We start from the raw sequence: 21,846 nt of genomic DNA, 5'->3' as shown, positions 1-21,846 counted from the left end.
TGGCTTAGTAGGCTACCTGTCTTTCCTCTCCTAGTATGGGTAACAGCTGTCTTCGGGGATGAATGTGTTATGGCTAGGTATCTTGAAGAAGTGTTAAAGGCACAGGAACAGGACCAGTAGAGGAATACATCAGGTGAAAGCAGTACTAAAGCCAAGGTGGTTTTTATTACATTTATTTTTCATTTTTAATTGTTTTTATTTTCAGGGGTAGATCAGCTTAATATTGCAGAAAGAATATTGCTTCCATCAATGTAATTGTCAGCATCATTTCCATTCCCCCATATATTGTTTTGGTAAATGTATATATCCATACATGCATGCATACATATACACATATATATACATACACATACCTATATAGACATACATACTTTTTTAAAGAATATACCTTTATTATTATTCCCCTCAAACCCTACCACCATTCCCCCAATTGGAGTAAACTAATAAACACTTTGGCTTTTACTTTCATTTTATTCATCTTATACACGTGCCAAGGTGTTTTTAATATGTTCCATATTACAGGGAAATAACGGGCGCTAGGCCGACTTCCTCATAGTCCAGGAGGGGACAGTTAAGGTAAAGAAGGAATGAAACAGAGGATTGAACTTAAACAATGGGTACATTGACATAGAAACCCTCTGAACTTGCATGACTTTTGCATTTAAAATGGTGTGCCAATCTACCATGTCTTGCTGCACAATATACTATAGGCTACTAGTAGCATGTAATAAACTACATGACATCCAGAAACAACATTAAGTCACTACATGTTTGGTTACTGATGTAATAATAAGGATGTAACAACATGACGCTTCCTGACTTTCTTTGCTCCATCTGTTACCTTGAGCAACAAGTCTCTTATAAAATCAGAACTCTGACATTAGAGAGTTCCAGAATCCGGTGGGAATTCCAGAACTCTAATGAGTGCCGTGACCTTTGCCTTCTCCATAATCTGTCTCACAATATTTAGACTTGTTAAATTGTTTCTTGGCATCCAGAAAAGTCAGTGGCCTTCAGTTCCTGACCAGGGCTCCTAGCCAGTGGTCTCTCTGCCCCCTGTAGCTCCAACAGCTTGGTAGTGTCTGCTCCAGAGTATAAAACACTTTTGGAATGTTTCATTCATTGTTCCGGATCATTTGCCGGGAGACCTGCCAACTGGGAGCTGGCTATTGCACGCATATATCTGTCTCTCTCTCTCCCTACCTTACAACATTCTTGTACACGGCCCTTCTCCCGAGGCTCAACCAAGAATCTGGAACTCACAGTAAGGGTTCCTATGTTCTAATTTCTTGACAGATAACAATTCTTCCTTCCCCCCCCCTCCAGAGAAAATGCATACACAAACTTCAAAAGATTTTAAAACTTAACATTAAAGTCAATGTTAGTGAGTGGTGAATTGAAAGTATTGGTCTTGGATTCAAGTATTATTGATATCACAATCACATGGATGAGAAAAATGCCCTTTTCAGTTCCTGTACACTGAGGTGTTGACTTTGTTCTACAGAAGGATCTGTGAGGGTGGTTTTCAGCAGGAGTTAGTTTAATTCAAACAGAAGGAAGACATTGTTCTCAGACATTGGATAGGCTACGTCCCAAACGGCACCCTATTCCCTATACAGTACACTTCCTTTGGACCAGAGCCCCAGTAGTACGCTATAAAGGGAATAGGATGCTATTTGGAACGCAGATATGATATAATATAAACAACTTCCGTGCCAATATCTTGAAACACTGATGTGTTGTTGTGGATAGAAGTTTAAGTAATCCAAACAAATTCTGGGGCTTACAAAATGAACATTTTATTTTTGAAATGTGCGACCATTGCTCTTTGCTTTCCACACAAAAATATATTGCTACAGTATGTTACAAATGGAAAGCATGTGACTTGACTGTGGGTGCATTGTTGTTTTCAACAGGTTTAATAACAAAAAAAAGTAAAAGAGAATCAGAACTCAAGAGGTCATGACTTCAACCTTAATTTGCGAATAGCTTTTCCGTTCCAGCCTAAACATGCAGAACATGCTACATCTATCATATCAAAACAAAATACGGTATACATTTCTCCCCCCCAAAAATCTGCTCTGCGTTTACATTTAAAAACAGAAGACACGTGTGAACATTCAAAACACTTTGATGAAACTACAGTATATGTAGTCATAGCTAGTTGCTGTTTTTTTTAATGACCATTTTCACATTAAAGAAAACAGACAAGTAATTCTATTAAATTTAAATCTTCGGTTTTTGGTATATGAAAGCAATTATATAACATTTTCCACTAAGAGATATCCCATCTCTGTCTTCATCTAACGCTGGGTTATTATTGATCATCTTTGACAAAATTGGATCGATAAGACTCCCTTTTAGAGTTCCAGAAAATAATATTTTCCATAAACAAAAGGAACAATCCCCTGATTTTGTGTTGATGTACTGTAGGCAATTATGTTTTTTTCTCCTCTTAAATTTGTTTTACTGGGCGCGAGTCATCGTCCTGCTGGAGAGACTTTTCCTGACCTTCTGGAAGAGATCATCTGAAACAAAACAAAGATTATAACAACATTTAACACCAGTTCAACAACAGAGACTGTGAGATATATAGATCAGAGAGTAGTTACCATTTTTGACTCCGATTCTTGAGTCCGTCTGTGAAGAAAGGAATACAACAATATTTAGATATAAATTAGCAAATACAAAAAAACACATATTTTTAAGATAATGAACATTCACATAGCTGCCGATTTACAACGACGGCCATCTAATAAGACAGTCAATAGAGACGTGATAAGTTAAGCGTGTATAAATGTCTTACTCTCATGGAAGAGACGGGGGCATCAGCCTGTTCCCTGTCAACCTTAGGAGCTGGAGGAGATAGAGAGAGAGAACGAAACAGAGTTGGAATGACAATTGGAGGATAATACAGTACGTTATATACAGTAATGTGAGATGGTTTATTCAGTATTCATGGACAGTAAAGCGATTGCTCTTACGCAGTGGCTTTATGATGGCTCCCACAGCGTGGACAACTCCATTGGTGGCCATCAAGTCGGCTTCAACCACTGGGACCTTGTTGATGTACACGGTCTGGTTCCTCTGAAGGAGAAAAACATACAGGGCATTTATAAGATGATACTTAATATTTTTATTACAGGGGTTCAAGACAATCAAGTCATGTTGAAAGAATGTATATCAATACATTGTACACAAGTGATGTAAGCAATAGAAGTACACAACAAAATAAGTACCTCTTTTCTCCACTGAAAACAAAATCATCAATAAAAAGAAAAACATGTACATGTCAGTACTGATATTACATGGTAGTACATGTTAGTAGTATCAATATCAAACGTGTGTTATAGAATCAAATTGTTAGAGGATCAAATTGTTCCAGGATCATGTGTTCTAGGATCAAATTGTTCTAGGATCATGTGTTCTAGGATCAAATTGTTACAGGATCACATGTGTTCTAGGATCAAATTGTTCTAGGATCGTGTGTTCTAGGATCAAATTGTTCCAGGATTGTGTGTTCTAGGATCAAATTGTTCTAGGATCAAATTGTTCCAGGATTGTGTGTTCTAGGATCATGTGTTCTAGGATCACATGTGTTCTAGGATCGTGTGTTCTAGGATCGTGTGTTCTAGGATCGTGTGTTCTAGGATTGTGTGTTCCAGGATCGTCTGTTCCAGGATCAAATTGTTCTAGGATCAAATTGTTCTAGGATCAAATTGTTCCAGGATGAAATAGTTCTAGGATCAAATTGTTCCCGGATGAAATTGTTCCAGGATCATGTGTTCCTGGATAATGTGTTCCAGGATCAAACAGTCATAAGGGCCTACTGTACCATGTTCAGCTCCAGCTTGTCTCCCTGCAGAGGCTTCAGTCTGGTATGGGAGCCCACTCCTCCACTGACCAGAATCTCTTTAGCCATGTGGTACTTCAACACACTGGCCAGCTCCTTGGGGTTACCTAGACAACAAGCTGATATTAGAACACTTACCGGATCATGTTGTATCTCTATGGTCTAGACGTTTACAAACAGAGGAATTAGGAAAACTATTAGTCCGCATTAAAACACTGAAGAATGAATATTGTTTAAAAAGTGAAAAGGAATTGGTTGTGCAAGATACAACATGGAACTGATGAGTTAAGGTATTTGGCATATACTTTAGCATTACAGCTACATTCTTATTGCTGTGGCCAAGTTATTGAACATGAAGTTATTCAACATGATGCTAATGTTATTTGTATAAACGGGTCCTGCTCATCTGAATAGTTGTTTTGCGAAACGGTTAGGGCAATAATTAACAAACAGCAGTGGTTATTCGTTTTTATAAATGATTTTATATACCCAAACGAGTGTAATTGTAGCTGCAGTATACTGTAGGTAGGTCATACTGTAACTGAACAACTGGTTCCAGCTACCCACAGCTGTTTGGCATTCATACGAGTGGCAGCATCCAAGATGCATTCCATCATGTCATCATTTCCTGGGTGTAGATGGGTTATTAGGTTCATTCCAATTGTTCTGTCTGTCTGCCGAACATATTCTCACTGTGGGACAAATCAGATTGTCCTTAGGTGCCATTGATTCTTTATTTGCTGGAAAAGTGCTTTGTTTTGCAAAGCCAGTCATGAAACCTGTTCACAGTTTGGTTAAGGCAGGATGCCAGTCACCCAAATACACTACATATGACATACACTACATATGACATACACTACATATGGCATACACTACATATGGCATGCACCACATATGGCATGCACCACATATGGCATACACTACATATGGCATGCACCACATATGGCATGCACCACATATGGCATGCACCACATATGGCATGCACCACATATGGCATACACCACATATGGCATACACTACATATGGCATACACCAAATATGGAATGCACTACATATGGCATACACCACATATGGCATGCATGTGATAGAGCACATATGGCAGAGAGGTGTCTGTTATAACTATCCTAGTCTCACATTACCAGACCTCAACCCTGTGTTCTCGTTTGAGACTGGTTTTGTTCAAGAAAAACTAGAATGTCTGGAGCCAGGCATGTCCTTACGCATGAGTTTGTTGAGGTCAGCCTTTGGCAAGGCGCTGAAAGCATCGTTGGTGGGAGCGAACACGGTATGGGGACCGGCCTGGTTCATCAGCTCTGTCAAGCCAGCCGTCTGGATGGCACCGACCAACAGACTGGAAAAAAAGAAGGGAACGCACACTTTAGAAAGACCATCCTCAGAGGAAGAAAGAAGACTTGACAACTGACTGATTTCCAACACACACAGTAAAAAAAAAAAAAAAACTTCAGAGGACGAAACAGAACTTGACAGTTGACTAATAGGAAAGTTTAAAAAGCATCGATGAGTTGTGGTTTCTGATGTGCCAAATTTACCGAACATGTATGAGTTGAATCATGGCAGAACAGAACAGATCACTGGTAGTGAAAAGATACAGAGTAAACAGAAAAGAGCCAGGTCTCTGAACGTGGGTGGAAATGAAGCAGCATATTGCCTTTCAGTTCTGGATAAAACATTAGACGCATGGGGGGACTTCTCAGGATATCTAGCTACAGAAGCAGAACACACGCTGTGGAACGTAGGCAGAAGCTACTATCTTTTTTTGCTCATATGCTACATGTCTGTTCTTGTTCTTATGAAATGTAATTATATTGCCTCAAGATATTATTGAGGACAAACTTGGTAATCCTTTTCATTGAATCATTCACTGATTCATTGACTCTCACCTGAATCGGTTATCAGCCTTCAGGACATCCATGATGGTGCCCATTGGGGGAGTCAGGACCTTGTCGACTGTGAACATGCTACCGAAACGGCCGATCTTGTCGTGGGCAACGATACAGGAGTTCTCAATGCACAGGCTCTGTTATTTTGAGAGAGAGAGAGAGCGAGAGAGAGACGTTTGTTCTACCCGTCACCATGACAACATCCCAAATAGCATCGTATTATTTATATAGGGCACTGGGTTGGACCAGTGTTCCCTCTAACCTGCACACGGGCATGCAGCAAGATGGAACTCCACTCAACTTTCTACTTGTCCCCTTTAGTTAACACTATCAACGTTTCACTCTACTGTGGGAATTGTGATCGAATCAACGCAGTGCTAGCCACTTTCAATGTAACATATCGAAATAAAATTAACTATGCAAGACTTAGTATGCAAAACTAACTGTGCAAGATATTTTATTGTAGGCAGAGCGCATTAGTGTATGATTCTATTGCATTGACAGGCACGACACAAGCACGACTCAGGCCCGTAATCGGTGCGCCATAACCAATCAGAGCTGCAGTAGGCCTATAGGCAAATATCCATTGCTATATATGGATCTGTGCCATTCACATTGAACTGGACTGTGTTTAAAGCATGAGCGCTTGTTTTGAGATCAAAGCTGCATGTAGCCACCTGTGAACATTTGTTCATATCCTTTGCTAGTTAGTGAGTTATTAGCCCAGTTATAGATCATTTCTAGTCAACATTGGTGGAGTGGTTGTTTCCTAAAAGAGCACAAAACATATGCATTTCTAGACATCTTTGCAAAGCCAGTCAGGTAGAGATTTTTTTTTATGTCTTAAAGGGACAGTGTTATAATTTGAGACAGGTTTGAATAAGCTTAGTAGTGAATAGACAGAGGTAAGCATGTGTCTTTCTCTCTAATAATGGTATGAGAATAATAATGAATTGTATTTTGTAAAGTGGTTTCTTGCATCAAACAACACAACATTTCCAGTCACCTCCTTGCCTGAAGGACAAGTGAATAAACAGGTTAATGTCAAGCCCTGGATGTTTTTTTCAGAAGTCTCATGGAATGTAGGCCAACATTGAACACCACACATTGGCTGCTACTGTAGTCTGAATGATGGAACAGCTATTTCCATGTTAAAATGTTATGGGATGTGTTTTCTCCATTGTTTTTGATGGTAGACCACTCTGGTAGGCCTACATTAGAATCAAATAGCCACAGTAGCCTACTTGACCACTGTTAAAACTGTAACTTAAAGTAGGTACAGCCTCAAGAGTTCACAGTAAAAGTGTGCCGGAAGTTGCACAGAATTTTCACAATGTTCAAGTATGCGCTCAGCAGACTTAAAATGTGCTCAGTGCCCCCAAAAAATTAAGAGAGAACATTACCTTTGATCAGAGCCATATGGGCCCTGGTCAAAAGTAGTGCACTATATAGGGAATAGTGTGCCATTGGGGACGCACATGGCTTCCTTCCTGTCTGCCCTTCACTCTGAAATGATGGCTCACAAGTGGTCTCTCTCTCTCTCTGGAAAAAAGCTTACTGTGGTCATCTGGAAATTCCATTACAAAGCATAAATGTGAGAGCTGCTGCCCGAACAACCTTCATCTGCCACCCAGGAGAGAACAGAGCAGAGCTGTGAAAAACGGTGTGAAACAACATTCTTGGATAACTATTCTACAGTATGAGGATGTGTAGAGGGACTCTCTCTCGTGTCATTGGATCAAAACATGTTTCGAGGGGTAAAAGTCCACTAATCAGGCTGCCTCCTTCTGTCACTCATTTGGAGAAAATGATGACCAGCCATAAACTGTTCATTGTTAGTATGAAAACAGCACAATAATGCTTTGTATAGTTTTGGATAGTGTATTTAGGCTAATCTATATAATGAGTTAACCCTTAGGAAGAGGGTAATCTATATAATGAGTTAACCTTTAGGAAGAGGGTAATCTCTGTAATGAGTTAACCCTTAGGAAGAGGGTAATCTCTGTAATGAGTTAACCCTTAGGAAGAGGGTAATCTCTGTAATGAGTTAACCCTTAGGAAGAGGGTAATCTCTGTAATGAGTTAACCCTTAGGAAGAGGGTAATCTCTGTAATGAGTTAACCCTTAGGAAGAGGGTAATCTCTGTAATGAGTTAACCCTTAGGAAGAGGGTAATCTCTGTAATGAGTTAACCCTTAGGAAGAGGGTAATCTCTGTAATGAGTTAACCCTTAGGAAGAGGGTAATCTCTGTAATGAGTTAACCCTTAGGAAGAGGGTAATCTCTGTAATGAGTTAACCCTTAGGAAGAGGGTAATCTATATAATGAGTTAGCACTTAGGAAGAGGGTAATCTCTGTAATGAGTTAACCCTTAGGAAGAGGGTAATCTCTGTAATGAGTTAACCCTTAGGAAGAGGGTAATCTATATAATGAGTTAACCCTTAGGAAGAGGGTAATCTCTGTAATGAGTTAACCCTTAGGAAGAGGGTAATCTATATAATGAGTTAACCCTTAGGAAGAGGGTAATCTATATAATGAGTTAACCCTTAGGAAGAGGGTAATCTATATAATGAGTTAGCCCTTAGGAAGAGGGTAATCTATATAATGAGTTAACCCTTAGGAAGAGGTTAATCTCTGTAATGAGTTAACCCTTAGGAAGAGGGTAATCTATATAATGGGTTAACCCTTAGGAAGAGGCTAATCTCTGTGATGAGTTAACCCTTAGGAAGAGGGTAATCTCTGTAATGAGTTAACCCTTAGGAAGAGGGTAATCTATATAATGAGTTAGCCCTTAGGAAGAGGGTAATCTCTGTAATGAGTTAACCCTTAGGAAGAGGCTAATCTCTGTAATGAGTTAACCCTTAGGAAGAGGGTAATCTCTGTAATGAGTTAACCCTTAGGAAGAGGGTAATCTCTGTAATGAGTTAACCCTTAGGAAGAGGGTAATCTATATAATGAGTTAGCCCTTAGGAAGAGGGTAATCTATATAATGAGTTAACCCTTAGGAAGAGGGTAATCTCTGTAATGAGTTAACCCTTAGGAAGAGGGTAATCTATATAATGAGTTAACCCTTAGGAAGAGGGTAATCTCTGTAATGAGTTAGCCCTTAGGAAGAGGGTAATCTCTGTAATGAGTTAACCCTTAGGAAGAGGGTAATCTCTGTAATGAGTTAACCCTTAGGAAGAGGGTAATCTCTGTAATGAGTTAACCCTTAGGAAGAGGGTAATCTCTGTAATGAGTTAACCCTTAGGAAGAGGGTAATCTCTGTAATGAGTTAACCCTTAGGAAGAGGGTAATCTCTGTAATGAGTTAACCCTTAGGAAGAGGGTAATCTCTGTAATGAGTTAACCCTTAGGAAGAGGGTAATCTCTGTAATGAGTTAACCCTTAGGAAGAGGGTAATCTCTGTAATGAGTTAGCCCTTAGGAAGAGGGTAATCTCTGTAATGAGTTGTCTTTTTGCATAAGAACAACTGTGCTCAGACTTTCAGATCACTCTCTTAATTCAGCTCAATTGATCAATCTGCACCTCGGCTTTTATACCATCTGATGCCAGCTGTAGGTCCTACAGGGTACTTACGTTACGGTAGACGAACACTCGGAGTTTGATTCCTTCCAGAGTCTCTAGCTCTTGTCCGTAGTACAGTGACCCTGAAGACAGCTGCTCCTTCAGGATGTGGTTCTTCAACAGCTTCTTCAGGTCACCAGTCATTGTCACACCCTCTGTTAACAATAGATACAGAATTTATCAGATTGATTCAATGAAATGGGTCAAGAATCATGGCTCAAGTCAATGCTGTTTGTTAGCACAGAGAGAGGCGAGAGCGAGGGAGGGATACAGAGAGAGAGAGGGAGAGAGAGACAGAGAAAGAGGAACAGAGACAGAGAGAGATGGAGATGGGGAGAGAAACAGATGGAGAGAGAGAGAGCGCCATCGATCGATGTTACCTTTGAAAGCTTCATTCTGAGGGGTCAGGATGGTCAGAGCCTCTGAGCCAGAAAGGTGGGAGCCAAGACCAGCATCAACAAACAGCTTGGTTGCTGTGGTAACGGCGGATCCCTGGGCCAGCTCCAACAAAGTCTTAGCTTAAAAAGAGATCAGTACATAAATAAACATTTCTCATTGAACAGAGAGACTCTTCATTAAGTAGCCTTGAGGTCTTGTCTCAACATGAACCATTGAGTTGAATCTACTTCATATTCAGTGCAGTAGCCTTACAGACAGACAGACAGACTTAGACTCGACTTTCAACTCCTATGACAGTCAGAGACCTTTTCAGACGTGACTCATCATTACTAATAATCTCATAAAAGAAGGCAGGGATTCATTGGTTTGGATTAGAGGCTTAAATTTGACGTTGACGCAACTCTCAATTTAAGACTCTGGTTTTCAATACCTGTCTGAGATGAGGAGCTTGTTAATGTAATTATCATGACATTAAGGAGCCAGAGGTCCAATAGTTTGACTCCAAGTCATATACAGACAGCTATCTATTGCTCTGGTCTGAATTACCTGAGTCTGGGATGAGGAGCTCGTTGATGTAGTGGATAACTCCGTTGGTCCCCAGCTGATCTTTCTTCTGGATGATGGCCTTCCCGTTGAGGGTCATGTCAGCCCCATCACAGCCCACCTCTAGAACAGTCCCCTGTAGGGTCTCCAGGGGAGTACCAGATGTGATGGACTCTGCACACTGCATGTTCTTCAGGATGTGGTAGTTCAGCAGGTCTGGATGGAGAGTACAGACACAAGTAGAACTTAGTTCACGTTAATAAGTCATTGGTTTTCCATCTCCAATATCTATCTCCCCGTTCTATATCCAACTGTCCTTAAAAAAACAACCTTTCAGAGCCACGGGGTCTCCCAGGATCCTGTTGAGCATTTCAGGGGGGATCTTCTCGAAGGCTTCGTTGGTTGGAGCGAACACCGTGTAGTGACCATCGCTCTCCAGCATTTGGGTCAGACCAGCAGCAGCAACAGCAGTCTAAAACACAGAGAATCAACACACTGAATCAACACTACTTTTCTCTACATGATTCAAATTGCACATACAATACAAAAGACTGAGACCGTGTCAATGATCAGGGAATGTAACATTCCGATAGCTGACACAACATTGCATAGCATATGTTCAACATGTAGGAAATGGTAAGAGAGTTCTGTGTGATAGACTGTTCTGTGAATGAATGAATGAATGAAGTGACAAACTGTTAAAGTCGTTTACTTACACGAAGAGTCTCCAGATCATCATCGGTGTCGATGAAAGTGTGCACGTCGTTGGTAACCGCGGTGATGACTCTGTCCACGACGTGCACAATCCCGTTGGTCGCATGCTGGTCTGTTTTCACCAGACGAGCACAGTTCACTGTTACAATCTACAATGACAAGAGAGAAAAAAGAAAAGAAAAGTTGTCTCATGATTTAGCTGGCTTTCGATCGATGGTCAACATGTGACCATTTGAAAAAATTATCAAAATTGTACAGTAAATATTTTTTAGCTGATGACATATCTGTTCATGTCTCTTTTGTTGTTGAGCTGTCTCTCTAGAGCTTACAACTTGCTTGGTCCCAGATGGCCTATATAATACTGCACAAACAGATCTGGGACCAGGCCAGGTCACAACATCATATACCTTCCAATCACAGGAGGCTGGTGACGGTAGGATGGCCCGATGACCCGAAATGAAGTGAATGGAATGGTATCAAACAGATGGAAACCCTGTGTTTGATGTGTCAATACCATTCTATTCCAGTCATTACTATGAACCCCAATTAAGGTGCCACCAGCCACCGGTGCTTCCAATATAATGCAACATTAACATTGGACAAATGCTACTCACTCCGTTGGGGTAGTGGTGGATGTGAACGTTGAAGTCTTGGTACATGGAGGGGAAGGCAGATCCATGCTTCAGGTCCTCAGAGGTCAAACGACGGTTCACCATGTGGTAGTGGAGTGCGTTGAGCAGCTCAATATTCACATTGCTCACCAGAGCATCCAGGATTTCCTACAACCATAAAAACCAGAGTCCTATTTTCATCAGAACAACGATCAGTCACAAGTTAACCATTTGTACCCTTACATATACTGACCAAAGACTTGGTTCTAGTATCTACTGCTCCTAAAAAACGCTGATACGCTACCTTGGCTGGTTAGGCTGATAACACGTAGTCTGAGGTCAGCATTATACAATATCTCTAGATGCAACAGGATTGGGGGGAATTATACTTCATTTCCAGTTTTCTCAGTGTATCCCTCTCCTGTGAAGGGAGAGTTGTCCTCCTGACACACTCACATTGGGTAGGGCCGCCCAGGCCTGGTTGCTGGGAGCGAAAAAGGTGAAGCTCCCTGGTCCCTCGATCTCCTCCCTCAGCTGAGCCCTCTCTGAGTACATCTTAGTGGTGGCGGCTCCAACCACACCCAGCGTGTTGTAGATGTTCACTAACGGCAAGGCTGGAAAACATTTTAAAGTCTTAACCATCGTATGGGGGAATGTATGAAATTCAAATGTTGATTTGATGGATGTATATTTGACAATCAAAGTGAGATGCCATATTTTGTTTGAAAGGCTTCTTGTCTAAAAATAATTATCCCAAGTTGGTCAGGACATGAATTGATGACTAGCTGTTGCATTATATGGATAGTAAGTGACTGAGCTATAACTTGATTTGCAGGCTAATAAAGCAGATTTCTTCTTACCAGCAGGACAACCCTTCTCTCCCGGAAGCTTCTCATAACCGGGGCAACACTCATAGCTGATCACCCTGTTGACCAATAAGAACACATGTTAAGGATGACTGCAGCCAATCAGAGATGAAAACAACAGGTCAGTTTCTCCTTACCCTTTCAAGTGTGTTGTCTTGCTACAAACAGATCTGTGACCAGGCTACAAAAGATTGAGCAATGTGTCTTAGGTTAAATGATACAGCCACATGCTATACACATAGTTCTGTCATTTTGTGCATTTGAGATATTTCCACAATAAATCTGAACTGGGCTCAGCTGCTCCTGGAAGGTCATAAAAAGCTAATTTCCTCAGAGAGAGAGAGAGAGAGAGAGAGGGAGCAGAGGAACCCACAGACCCAGGGTTGGCCAAAGGAAACTCCTGAAAGGGGACTAAGAGAGCGATACTGAAACACAGGCTCCTGCCAGTAAAAACAAAGAGAGAGCGGCCAAGCGAAGGTGTACCGGATAAAAATGTGAACCTTAATGTTAAGTCAAAAATAAGTGGTCTATATCCACGAAAAGGAAGGTTTTAACTAGCTACATTCGGTGGCAAGTTCTTCATACAACCAGAAAACAATAAATAAAGGATGGTAGTCCATTGTGTAAACATTAGTATTGCTAATCAAACAGTGGCACACATAGGTTATAGTGAGAAACACACAGTGGCAACATTAACAATACATAACACAGACAAAAAAGATAAGGCAAAAGGTGTGGAAAGCTATGCAAAAATTATTTGGCATCTTGGGGGGCGTCAAATCCCGTTCATCCCAGTCAAAGCTCTTCAGCAGAGTTCCTGCCCAAGCTATTTTAAAGATGAATGCACTAACTGTAAGTCGCTTTGGATAATAGTCTGCTAAATAACTAAAATGTAAAAGAGGATCAACTCTGAGTCCTAACATTGATGAAAGTCAATGGAAAACTACCTGAGCCAGACACATCTATACCCACTTGTCACGTCAACCCTAGTTAACTCCAGCATAATGAACTATACTGTAAAAGCTGTTAAAGACCAGGCGAGGATCTGAGCAATTAGCTACTGTTAAACTCCTAGGGAGAGGGTATTTGGCAGCTCAGAAACATGGTTAGGGGACAATCCTAACATTCAGCGAGGGTGGGGGGGGGGGGGGGGTATGGGGAAACCCTTTAAAACACAGTAGCCTGGAAACCAAACCAGTCAGATTTTCAAAACAGATGGTAACTCAACCTCGATTTGTTCTTCACAAGCATAAACAAAGATGGTAGCTATGGATTTCTGACAAAATAAACAGTAAAGTCGCATAATTCAAACACAGCGTACATTGAGACTTCCAAGTGTTGAGGCAAGCTATCCACCAGACAGAAGTATTAAAGAAGAGAGTTAAGGTCCATTTAACTTTATGGGTTCCATGATGTAATTAGCATGCTAGATAGATTTGAATTTCCCACACAGTCATCTCTCACTCTGGCTTTCTATTCATAGGTACTATATTAAAAAAAATAGTTTTTTTCATAAAAAAACTAAAAGGTTCCTTTACCAGACAAAAAAACCAAGATGTAATTTGTAGTAAAAGTGACCGTGTATAAAGCTTTACAGACTACTTAGCTCTGGGATTCACCTTTAGTCAAATGTTACTACTTCAAAACATAGTGTGATTGCTGAGAAAAACAGAAGAACCAATGCATTAGCGTTGAGAGTGGGACTTTAAAGGTAGCTAGGGGATGTTGGGAGGTAACTAAGGGCTGTTGGGAGGTAACTAAGGGCTGTTGGGAGGTAACTAAGGGCTGTTGGGAGGTAACTAAGGGCTGTTGGGAGGTAACTAAGGGATGTTGGGAGGTAGCTAATGGCTGTTGGGAGGTAGCTAAGGGCTGTTGGGAGGTAGCTAAGGGCTGTTGGGAGGTAGCTAAGGGCTGTTGGGTGGTAGCTAAGGGCTGTTGGGTGGTAGCTAAGGGGTGTTGGGAGGTAGCTAAGGGGTGTTGGGAGGTAGCTAGGGGATGTTGGGAGGTAGCTAAGGGCTGTTGGGAGGTAGCTAAGGGCTGTTGGGAGGTAGCTAAGGGCTGTTGGGAGGTAGCTAAGGGCTGTTGGGTGGTAGCTAAGGGCTGTTGGGTGGTAGCTAAGGGGTGTTGGGAGGTAGCTAAGGGGTGTTGGGAGGTAGCTAGGGGATGTTGGGAGGTAGCTAAGGGCTGTTGGGAGGTAGCTAAGGGCTGTTGGGAGGTAGCTAAGGGCTGTTGGGAGGTAGCTAAGGGCTGTTGGGAGGTAGCTAAGGGCTGTTGGGAGGTAGCTAAGGGCTGTTGGGTGGTAGCTAGGGGATGTTGGGAGGTAGCTAAGGGCTGTTGGGAGGTAGCTAAGGGCTGTTGGGAGGTAGCTAAGGGCTGTTGGGAGGTAGCTAAGGGCTGTTGGGAGGTAGCTAAGGGCTGTTGGGAGGTAACTAAGGGGTGTTGGGAGGTAGCTAAGGGCTGTTGGGAGGTAGCTAAGGGCTGTTGGGAGGTAACTAAGGGGTGTTGGGAGGTAACTAAGGGGTGTTGTTAGGGTTATTGGTGACTCAGAGTTATGAGGTCTCCCCTCAAGTGAGCTGTAACCTCTAGCACCAGCAGCACCATGTCCCCATGGCCTGCATTCTAACCCATTACCTGTTAAGCCCAGTGGTCGCTCACAGTCACACAGACAGGGATTGTTCAGTTCAGCACAATGAAAGCTGCTAACACACCTCAGTGTTCAAAACTCCCCTCCATCCAGACCTGGGTTCAAATACTATTTGAAATCACTTAAAAAAATGTTCTGTGTTTTTTGTTGTTGTTGCTTGCCTGGCCTAACAGGCCAATAGAATAGTCCCAAAACAGCAACCCACTGCTCATTTGGCACCTCAGACAGGCTAGAGAAAATGATACAAGTATAATAAATATTCTGAATAGTATTTTAAAAGGTCAGCTCCCTCTTTCCATGGATGTCTGTGTCTGTCTGTAAATGTAATTAAATCTAAACTGATAAAAGCTTTTTGGAACCTTTGTTGACACAAGCCCAGGTTTGTCCTTTTGAACGCAACTCTCAAACTCCCAGTCCCAGCCCTCTCAAATTGACACAGTAGGTCTAGCTTGCTATGGAAAAAGTCAATTTTCCTGGCTCCCTTATGAATGATTAGTGTGTGTTTAGGGATGGAAGTCCCTCAACAGTGCCCTCTAAAGCCATCATTTCCTCCAAACATCCAGCGCCCACAGCAAAGTTTCACTTCCTCTTCAACTTTCATGAGATTTCCAATGAAAGAAACACTGTTGTGAATCGCCAGCAAACGTCTCCCGTTACAAAGTCATCAAGTTCGTGTCTGTGGTTCAATTTTCTACAGGAAACATCTAGATAATTTCACAATACTTATCAAGGGAGATCAAATAACAAGAAAAAGCCAGGAACAGAAGACACCACACACACACACACACACACACACACACACACACACACACACACACACACACACACACACACACACACACACACACACACACACACACACACACCCTAAATAGCAAATGCATGTTTTCTTAGCACACCCATTCCAAAGGCAGTATAATGGTGCAATGGTCGACACATGGCTTTCCCATGCCATGCAAAACCTACAACACAATCTCAGAGGAATGTTAGACAGAGCAATAACCAATACCATCTTGCCCCCTGCAGGGACATTAACATTGACGTCAATCAAACCGCCGCTACTGTGGAAGGCTGTCAGTGCCTTGACTGCCCAAGGTCCAGGACAGGGCCTATCTGGAAGATTGATGTTGGTAACCTGAGTTGTCCTTTTATACTCTGAGGTGGTCGAGCTATTTAACACTACCCAGACTGATTGATTAGAGAGATACAAGGTATCCATTATCTACTGTGTAACTACCTAGCTAACCCAGAATATATCTCCCCCAAACTAACTACCTAGCTAACCCAGCTATTTATCTCCCCAAACTAACTACCTAGCTAACCCAGAATTGATCTCCCCCAAACTAACTACATAGCTAACCCCTTCATGTATCTCCCCCAAACTAAATACCTAGCTAGCTAACCCAGCATTTATCTCCCCCAAACTAAGTACCCAGCATTTATCTCCCCCGAATGAATTACCTAGCTAACCCAGCATTTCTCATCCAAACTAACTACCTAGCTAACCCAGCATTTATCTTGTCCAAATTAACTACCTAGCTAACCCACCATGTATCTCCTCCAAACTAACTACCTAGCTAACCCAGCATTTATCTTGTCCAAATTAACTACCTAGCTAACCCACCATGTATCTCCTCCAAACTAACTACCTAGCTAACCCAGCATTTATCTCGTCCAAATTAACTACCCATCATGTATCTCCCCCAAACCAACTACATAGCTAACCCAGGAATTTATTTTGTCCAAACTAACACTAAAACTTGTCAAACTTCCCATCATTGTTCATGTCACAAAAAGAGATGAGGATACAGCAACAAAGTTGATGACTCAATGATTCCTGGATGAGTCATTTCCTCATTGCTGAGAACCAAACTAACAGGATTGTGTCTAACTCATGAGCTTAACATGAAGATCAAAAACTAACGCAAACCAATTTCCATTACTGTTACTACTAATATATTAATTTGTCAGCCATTCTTTTGAAACTAAATAATATATATATATATATATATATATATATATATATATATATATATAATACCAGTCAAAAGTTTGGACACACCTACTCATTCCAGGGTTTTTCTTTATTTTTACTATTTTCTACATTGTAGAATAATAGTGAAGACATCAAAAATAGGAAATAACATGGAATCATATAGTAACAAAATAAGTGTTGAACAAATTGAAATATATTATAGATAGCCCTATTTGGTAAAATACCAAGTCCATATTATGTCAAGAACAGCTCAAATAAACAAAGAGAAATGACAGTCCATCATTAATTTAGGACATGAAGGTCAGTCAATCCGGAAAATGTCAAGAACTTTGAAAGTTTCATTAGAGTTACCAGACACATCTCAACATCAACGGTTCAGAGGAGACTGCGTGAATCAGGCCTTCATGGTCGAACTGCTGCAAAGAAACCACAACAAAAGGACACCAATAAGAAGAAGAGACTTGCTTGGTCCAAGAAACACAAACAATGGAGAGTAGAGATGGAGAGTAGGTAAAAGAATGATCTCTGCATGTATGGTCCCCACAGTGAAGCATGGAGGAGGAGGTGTGGTGGTGTGGTGGTGCTTTGCTGGTGACACTGTCAGTGATTTATTTAGAATTCAAGGCACACTTAACCAGCTTGGGTACCACAGCATTCTGCAGCGATACACCATCCCATCGGGTTTGCGTTTAGTGGGACTATCATTTGTTTTTCAACAGGACAATGACCCAACACACCTCCAGGCTGTGTAAGGGCTATTTGACCAATAAGGAGAGTGATGGAGTGCTGCATCAGATGACCTGGCCTGCACAATCACCTGACCTTAACCCAATTGAGATGGTTTGGGATGAGTTGGATCGCAGGGTGAAGGAAAAGCAGCCAACAAGTGCTCAGCATATGTGGGAACTCCTTCAAGACTGTTGGAAAAGCATTCCAGGTGAAACTGGATGAGAGAATGCCAAGAGTGTGCAAAGCTGTCATCAAGGCAAAGAATGGCTACTTTGAAGAATCTCAAATATAGTTTGATATGTTTACCACTTTTTTGGTTACTACATGATTCCATATGTGTTATTTCATAGTTTTGATGTCTTCACTATTATTCTACAATGTATAAAATAGTCAAAATAAAGAAATGCCCTTGAATGAGTAGGTGTGCCTGGTACTGTATATATATTATCAATAAGCTAGTAAAACAAAATGGTCTAGAAATAGTTGTCCATGCTTCATGTTGTCTACTACAGCTAGACTAGAGACTACTACAGCTAGACTAGAGACTACTACAGTTAGACTAGAGACTACTACAGCTAGACCAGAGACTACTACAGCTAGACCAGAGACTACTACAGCTAGACCAGAGACTACTACAGCTAGACCAGAGACTAATACAGCTAGACTAGAGACTACTACAGCTAGACTAGACTAATACAGCTAGACTAGAGTCTACTACAGCTAGACTAGAGACTACTACAGCTAGACTAGAGACTACTACAGCTAGACCAGAGACGACTACAGCTAGACTAGAGACTACTACAGCTAGACTAGAGACTACCACAGCTAGACTAGAGACTACCACAGCTAGACTAGAGACTACTACAGCTAGACTAGAGACTACTACAGCTAGACTAGAGACTACTACAGCTAGACCAGAGACTACTACAGCTAGACTAGAGACTACTACAGCTAGACTAGAGACTACCACAGCTAGACTAGAGACTACCACAGCTAGACTAGAGACTACTACAGCTAGACCAGATACTACTACAGCTAGACCAGAGACTACTACAGCTAGACTAGAGACTACTACAGTTAGACGAGATACTACTACAGCTAGACTAGAGACTACTACAGCTAGACTAGAGACTACTACAGCTAGACTAGACTACTACAGCTAGACTAGAGACTACTACAGCTAGACCAGAGACTACTACAGCTAGACCAGAGACTACTACAGCTAGACTAGAGACTACTACAGTTAGACCAGATACTACTACAGCTAGACTACTACAGCTAGACTACAGACTACTACAACTAGAGCAGAGACTACGTCAGCTAGACTAGAGAATACTACAGCTAGACTAGAGACTACTACAGCTAGACTACAGACTACTACAACTAGACTAGAGACTACTACAGCTAGACTAGAGACTACTACAGCTAGACTACAGACTACTACAACTAGACTAGAGACGAATACAGCTAGACTAGACTACTACAGCTAGACTAGAGACTACTACAGCTAGACCAGAGACTACTACAGCTAGACCAGAGACTACTACAGCTAGACTAGAGACTACTACAGTTAGACCAGATACTACTACAGCTAGACTACTACAGCTAGACTACAGACTACTACAGCTAGACTACAGACTACTACAGCTAGACTACAGACTACTACAGTTAGACTAGAGACTAATACAGCTAGACTAGAGACTACTACAGCTAGACTACAGACTACTACAACTAGAGCAGAGACTACGTCAGCTAGACTAGAGAATACTACAGCTAGACTACAGACTACTACAACTAGACTAGAGACTAATACAGCTAGACTAGAGACTACTACAGCTAGACTAGAGACTACTACAGCTAGACTACAGACTACTACAACTAGACTAGAGACGAATACAGCTAGACTAGAGACTACTACAGCTAGACTACAGACTACTACAACTAGACTAGAGACGAATACAGCTAGACTAGAGACTACTACAGCTAGACTACAGACTACTACAACTAGAGCAGAGACTAATACAGCTGAACGTTTTAAACATTGGACCATTAAGTCTAACACCTTTTACAGGATATTTTCTCTCCCAGGACTGTTGGGACGTCTTGCATTATAGCACTATAGGGAATAAGGTGCCATTGGCCATAGGACTCTGGTCAAAAGTAGTACACTATATAGGGAACAGGGTGCCATTTAGGACGTACACTCTCTTTCATTTACACTGGCATCAGACTGTCCTGGCAGGACCCAACGACTGCAGGAGAGGTTCTCATAAAAGGATGAAGAAAAATAACTTCCCACTTCAACGTGGAGCTAGCTGCTTGCCTTACTGAACCAATCTGAACAAGGTTAATCCCAGCAGATGATTGAAAACAGACCTCACTGCATGTCACTTTTTCAACAGCAAGTTATTATGGTTAGCGACTTAAATAGTTGGGCTACTGTTTCAGGAAGGAATTTCACTTATGTGCTCCTTATAACTGTCACCTTCATCATGCTTACTCTCTCTGAAGGTTTAGACGTTATGCAAGCTGGTGTTTTGGACTGGAAAATGTACCAATTTAGCATAGCTCAGTGAAATCAATTCCTTCTCACTGTACACCATCTATCTCTATTCTATGGTTACGTCCCAAATGGGCTCTGGTCAACAGTAGTGCACTACCCTATGGGCCCTGGTCAACAGTAGTGTACTATACAAGGAATAGGGTGCAATTTGGGATGCAAAGGTCATGGTAGAACTCAGTTCTTCTGTTGGTTTCTGTCTTTAGCCCTGCTGCCTTCAGCAGTGTAGAGGTGAAGGTTAAATGTTTCAGCTACTTTTCGTTCAGCTTGACAATCTTAGTTGGGAGTTCTCCTTCAATAAACCCACACGAAAGGAAAATTCCTTATTTACCCCAGTGGAAAACTGATAAATCTTACTTAAAATATATTGTTTTCATATCTAAATGAAGATATGCTCAGCACAAATTATAAAAAGGTTTTCAGATCTTCCTTCCTTATGATAGCCAGCTTATCCATGCACACTATATGTATAGTCTACACTAGTAGGCTATAATACCAATATATTGACGCAGCATGTTGTAATAAATCAACTCACTGTCAACCATTCAAATGAACATGCATGTGAATAACATGTTTATATTACACTCACGTTGGCTTGCCGCAGATCTTGCGATGGTACCATTGTTTGCAGTTGGTGAAATATTTCTTGTCGGTCCCCTGTATCTTTTGCATCGCGCACACGTTGGGTCTAAAAGAGATGAGAGAATATTTCATTCAGTTTTATTTTGCCGGCACATTACAGTAGACACTTTGAGTTTGCCTATCACTTATATTGAATTAGTTGTGAAGTACAACACAGTATGCCATTAAAAATCAGTAGCTCTAGAAGGCTATATATTTTATAACATAAAACATAAATCATGCTTTGTAATTATACGAACCAAAAGTTATGTTTGCTTTTGCCATTTGAAATTGCAGAACTTTCTATGCGCACATTATCATTGGAATAACGTATGCGCCTTACCCATGCTGTCTGCCTCTTATTCTGCTGTGCTGAAGAACTGATTGATAGGGTGACTTTGCAAAACAAATCGTTGCAATCAAGGTGAGCGCCAAAGTCAATAAAGTTAAGTGCTGCATCTTGGCCTTTTCCCTTTATTCTGTTGGCCTCAGAACTCCTGACAAGTCGGGGAACGGTGCGACCAGGAATATATAGTGAAGGACTCAACGGTTATAGGGAGGGGCGTGGGGAGTGAGCCAAGACACTTTTGCACACACAAAAAATAAAATGTAAAACTAACGGAGTCGATCTTATTTTTTTATTACCACAAATACAGTAATGATATGGAAAGAAAATGTGTAGAATCGATTTAAACGAAAATAGATTAATTCATGTGAACTAATATATTTTAGAGATATCATTATTTATCATCAAATTAATCCCAAATGTAATGCCATCCCTCGCCTGTGACATGAAGACTTGCATCAGCTCCTCACACTGATGCCTGGGCTTTAGCTCAGTTACC

At 41.3% G+C, this 21,846-nt stretch overlaps 1 protein-coding gene across 2 annotated transcripts; it reads right to left on the bottom strand.

Moving 5' to 3' along the window:
* Window positions 1-1,528: 1,528 nt before the first annotated feature.
* LOC115205735 (transforming growth factor-beta-induced protein ig-h3) lies at window positions 1,529-21,528 on the bottom strand. Of its 2 annotated transcripts, XM_029772005.1 has the most exons (18): window positions 21,345-21,528; window positions 20,970-21,068; window positions 12,446-12,510; window positions 12,042-12,199; window positions 11,589-11,753; window positions 10,977-11,123; window positions 10,591-10,732; window positions 10,264-10,476; window positions 9,699-9,836; window positions 9,331-9,473; window positions 5,755-5,891; window positions 5,074-5,204; window positions 3,836-3,960; window positions 3,240-3,251; window positions 2,985-3,087; window positions 2,807-2,856; window positions 2,613-2,640; window positions 1,529-2,528 (listed from the first exon to the last, which is right to left on the bottom strand). In XM_029772005.1, exons 1-18 carry the CDS (start codon window positions 21,458-21,460, stop codon window positions 2,467-2,469), a joined length of 2,034 nt encoding a protein of 677 aa, XP_029627865.1. In that variant the 5' UTR covers window positions 21,461-21,528; the 3' UTR covers window positions 1,529-2,466. The 2 variants fall into 2 exon arrangements, with proteins under 2 accessions (XP_029627865.1, XP_029627867.1); XM_029772007.1 differs by lacking the exon at window positions 3,240-3,251 and having other exon boundaries at window positions 21,345-21,525.
* Window positions 21,529-21,846: the final 318 nt, after the last annotated feature.

The sequence above is a fragment of the Salmo trutta genome, chromosome 13 (assembly GCF_901001165.1).
Source record: "Salmo trutta chromosome 13, fSalTru1.1, whole genome shotgun sequence".
In the NCBI taxonomy this organism is placed as follows: Eukaryota; Metazoa; Chordata; class Actinopteri; order Salmoniformes; family Salmonidae; genus Salmo; species Salmo trutta.
This window is presented reverse-complemented; position numbering and strand designations above follow the sequence as displayed.

Coding starts and splice junctions, on each gene's coding strand:
- LOC115205735 (XM_029772005.1), bottom strand. CDS start 21,460: ATGCAGCACTTAACTTTATTGACTTTGGCGCTCACCTTGATTGCAACG. Junction 10,477..10,590: donor AGACCCCGTGGCTCTGAAAG/GTTGTTTTTTTA, acceptor CTCTCCATCCAG/ACCTGCTGAACTACCACATC. Junction 5,205..5,754: donor AAGGCTGATAACCGATTCAG/GTGAGAGTCAAT, acceptor CTTTTTTTCCAG/TCTGTTGGTCGGTGCCATCC.